The sequence below is a fragment of the Protomyctophum parallelum genome, assembly GCF_964188405.1.
Source record: "Protomyctophum parallelum genome assembly, chromosome: 11".
In the NCBI taxonomy this organism is placed as follows: domain Eukaryota; kingdom Metazoa; phylum Chordata; class Actinopteri; order Myctophiformes; family Myctophidae; genus Protomyctophum; species Protomyctophum parallelum.
The window spans coordinates 42,963,632-42,968,384 of NC_139707.1; the positions used below are offsets into that span (position 1 = coordinate 42,963,632).

General features: G+C 43.2%; 1 protein-coding gene across 1 annotated transcript; it reads right to left on the reverse strand.

Annotated features, from left to right (window-relative positions):
* Positions 1-3,098: 3,098 nt before the first annotated feature.
* On the reverse strand, positions 3,099-4,133 carry sox1a (SRY-box transcription factor 1a; the record flags this gene model as incomplete). Its single annotated transcript, XM_083777285.1, has 1 exon — positions 3,099-4,133. One exon carries the CDS (start codon positions 4,131-4,133, stop codon positions 3,099-3,101), a length of 1,035 nt encoding a protein of 344 aa, XP_083633411.1.
* Positions 4,134-4,753: the final 620 nt, after the last annotated feature.

Consider the following 4,753-nt stretch of genomic DNA (forward strand, 5'->3'; position numbering starts at 1 on the left):
TGCGACATTGAACATCTCGAGATTTGAGATCCATCATGAGTCATCAATAACTCGACAAGAAACACCTGCTTGGCTTAATCGAGAGATCTGATCCGGGCCTATATTTCCAGCGTACCAACAGTTAGCACTATATTGTTCTGATAGACAATGAAGTATATATAATCCAAAATGATTGCGTGCACTAGTGCTTTGTGAATTGAATGTATTTTATTTTGCAGACTGCAACCGTTCTCGAGGAGGTGGAGTGACCTTTAACCAAAAAACCTTATTGTTTTCACGTTTTAATTTAGCAATTGACACTATGGTCCTTAATTATTGAAAGAATGACTCATCTGCACTTTCCCTTTGCACTTCTCTAACTCACAAACAAGTAGTAAATAATGTAATATCCCACATTCTTAGAAGTTTAGAGTAGACGTTTAGAGTAGCTTAGACTTTTGGGAGTCATGGAGTACGTTCCCCCCTGAAGAAAATTGCCTATAGACCCGCCATGGGGACAGTGGCATGCACATTTATGAGAGAAGCTATAAAGATATAGGTCCAGTTAAGCAAAACTGATGATAATGATTAATAGACAGTCACGAGCCCTAATCCGTTTAACAAATTAAATCGTTAAAACGCCTGTTAATGGAACCTATAGCAATTAAGTTCACATGTGGTCTTGACATGCACGAGAACACATGTGCTATAGCCATGTCAGACTTATAATACAAACATGTATCAGATTCAAGAAACGCTGATGGAGATTGTGCTTCCTTCTGCTGTCGTTACAAGTGTATAACGTGTTACAATTGCGAGTTGTTTTTGGTCGGTATAGTCGGTATACTCTGAAGACGTTTGATAGAGAACGCCAATTCCCTTGTTGTTTCTATGGGGGAATATGCCCAATACCAGATTTATCAGGGGGGAAACTAGACGCCTATTGAATGAGAGCAGGGCGGAGAGCAACTGTGGATCAGTGAGAGAGATATAAGGCCAGGCCACATAAAAAGGCCACTTTCTGCAAGAAGGCAATCGGGCACTTGTTGGCGTGTGCACGAGCAGCACCGTATACCTGTTTAGTTTCAGTGTTAGTTTCAGTGGACCATGATTGTTCCATTTCCACACTCTCAGAGTGAAACTATATAACACTCATGGAATCAGGATCTTGCTGACAACAAGTCACAATCCATCATCTGGAGGACAAAGTATATAGTTGGATATTATTAGTCTAAACGCTTGACATCACAGATGCTTGATTTATCTTACACGTCTTTTTTATTTTTCTCGAAATGTTAAATAGACTTGCACCTTAAAGAATTCAAAGAGTTTAGACTCAATCAAATATATTTCCACTCATCTAATTCATTATCTTTCAGCCAAAAAGTATTTATGTATATGTATTATTCACCCAATCAAACCCAAACAAATGGCATGCAGGATATATATATATATATATAGGCAATAATGTGCAACTAATTGTTCTGAAGATTTTTGCAACAAATATAAGAGACTCTGTTTCGGCATTAAAATAAGTTTCTCTCATAATTGTGCCACTATATGCGCTATAAGTCCGATGTGTTTAATGCGTGTGTGTGTGTGTGTGTGTGTGTGTGTGTGTGTGTGTGTGTGTGTGTGTGTGTGTGTGTGTGTGTGTGTGTGTGTGTGTGTGTGTGTGTGTGTGTGTGTGTGTGTGTGTGTGTGTAAAGACCTGCACCACTTCCTAACCATTTTGCAAGAAGTAATTTAAAAACACATCGAGATTCGAGTTTGTTTGAAAAGGGACTTTGTGATTCATAAAACTGATGCTTATGGCTTGATTTAATGCGGTATATGTTAGCCTCCAAATAAAACCAAATCGATATGACAACTTGATCATCAGGTATAGTGCATGACAGATGTGTTTTTGTTCAAGCTTTCAAATGTCGTCATGAGACAATGCTGTTTGCAATTACATTAATAACTTAAGCGATATGACAATAAGTTAGGATATTGTCGCATAGGCTAGGTCGTTTGTGCACATGCAGAATCCCCCTTGAATTAAAAAAAGAACGTTGAAATAAACTGCACATTTACGACTGATAATTCTGAAATAGCATAAAATCCCAGATGCAGAAGGCTAAGATGATTTAATAAATGCACTAATAGTTCTGATGATTTTGTGATGTTGTCTCACATTTTACTAAAAATGAAGCTTTAAAAAAAAAACTATAGCCCTAAAGATATAGTATGAAAATCTATAGCTTTATCTGCAGCCATGTAATCACATAATCCTGTCAAGCAGTCGTTTACGTGCTTTATACGCACAATTACACACAATTAGATTCTTCGAAAGTCTGTGTGATCTATGGCCAAACAACAAACTCAAAATTTGAATAATGTATAGGCAGGGGCCAAAATTCTCATTCTCATTCTCAAGACTAAAACCTGGAATATCTTTGCAAGACATATATATATATATATATAGTGGAAATAATCAATCTAAGACCGCTCTCTTAAGAATCAAAGCAACATATGTGAAATTTATTCAATTCTTCTTCAATGCAATATCATGGCCTTTCACTTTGCCGAAAAGCACTTAAATTACAACAGCAGACGCCCGTCAGTCTTCGAAATATTAAAAGTATTCACAATTTACAATACTTAGGTTATTACAATAAAATGATATGATTCCGATAATTAATAGACATAAGCTTCTGCAAATGAACACAAATGTTTTACGGAATGCGATTTTTCCCATATATTTTAAAGCACTTTTTATCAGTAGTATGACACATCTTATCTCATTTTCAATAACTTACAAGAACCCCCAAATTATAAGACAGTAACCAAAGATTCCCGTGAACTTGGCATAGCCCTCAACTAAGAGTGTGTTAATCAATGGACAAAAATGAATAGCACAATAACCAATATCAACATCGTTATAATTCCACCGTTATGGCTATTCAAAAAGCCGAGATGAATATGCTATTATTTAGTATTTATACCCTTTTCATTTACAATATCATAAACATTCTGTACAAAATGCAGGTAGTTGTGGGGGCCGGGATAATTTAGAAAAGAGGTAAATATTTGGTTATGTGTTGGAGTTTGCAGTTTGTATACTCTATAATGAGTTTCTAAATGTGAGTTAGCGGGACCGTTCCGTTCACTCCAGCCGTCGCGCTCTGGTAATGCTGCGGCAAGGCGTGGAGTCTACTTTGCACTGACGGGTCCCCCGGCTCTCCGGTCGGTAAATACATGCTTATCATCTCTCTCAAGTCTCCGGGGCAAGGACCCCGTGAGTGTGTGCTGACGGGAGGGCTTACGCTCGGCTCCGACTTCACCAGCGACCCTAACGTTCCCATGGCGGCCGAAGAGGAGACGCCAGAGCTCTGGTGTTGTGTGGTGTAGGTGATCCCGCCGTAGCCGGACGGAGAGGCGCTCATGTAGCCCTGAGAGTTCGAGATGGGGCTGTATTGCAGGGTCGTCATGTCGTAGCGATGCATGGGCTGGGGGTTGTGCGAGTGGTGGTGGTGCGAGTGGTGGTGGTGCCCGGCGCTGCCCGGGTGCTGGCTGTAGGCTAGCTGAGCCTCCTGCATCATGGCCGCGGCCGCGGCGGCGGCGGCGACCTGCCCCGAGTAGGCGCCGTTCGCCCAGCCGTTCATGTGCGCGTAGCCGGACCCCGCGGAGCCCCCGTGGGCCCCGGGGCTCTCTAACCTCTGTCCGACCCCGGGTGAACCCATGCCGACCCCTAGACCCACTCCACCGCCCCCGCCGGGCCCGGAAAGCAGTCCACCGGCCAGGGAATATTTGTCCTTTTTCAGGAGCGTCTTGGTCTTCCGTCTGGGCCGGTACTTGTAATCCGGGTGCTCCTTCATGTGCATCGCACGCAACCGCTTCGCCTCGTCGATGAACGGCCGCTTCTCAGCCTCGGACATCACCTTCCACTCGGCGCCCAGCCGCTTGCTGATCTCGGAGTTGTGCATTTTGGGGTTCTCCTGTGCCATCTTTCTCCGCTGTCCGCGGGACCACACCATGAACGCGTTCATCGGTCTCTTCACCCGGTCCTGGTTCGCTTTGGACGCACTGTTCGGCCCCCCCGTTTGCCCCGTGTTCGTGTTCGTCTGGGGTCCGGGGGAATGCAGGTCGGTTTCCATCATCATGCTATACATTCAACCTGGTTGTTCAAACTTCGCCACCAACAGAGAAAAAAAAAGTCTATTCAAGACTTTTAGTCACGCACAAGATCGGCAGGTGCGCACAAAATGAGGTTACAACAACGCGCTATTATAACCCCAAATAATTCAAGTAGCAACACGACAAAATAATCCGAAAAAGAATATTATATAAAAAAAAATGTTCTCCAAGTAAAAATATTTACCCGTTGTTCTTCGCTTGATAGTTCACGTCCAACTACGATAGAATGCGCATTTGAGCCACTTTCTCTGTCGGAGTTGAGAAGTTAGTGAAAACAGCGGCGGCCATATGATGCTCTCTGACAGCGGTTAAATGAGCCACAAGCGGCCAATGACGTTCTAGAAGCAGGGTGATTTGCATGGCGTTTCGGTCACGTGATTCTAGAGCTCGCGTGGAGGGAGGGAGAACAAGCTGGCAGGATGGAGGGGGGTGGGGTGGGTGAAAGGACGCACCCCCCGCCCCCACCCACCCCCGAATGGCATGAGCTTGGAAAGGTGGCATATATATGACATATATTCTCACAAATACACACTATATAATAATCATCCATGACGTTAATAAAAGTTCGTTATATAAGAGCCCCACGACAATTTAA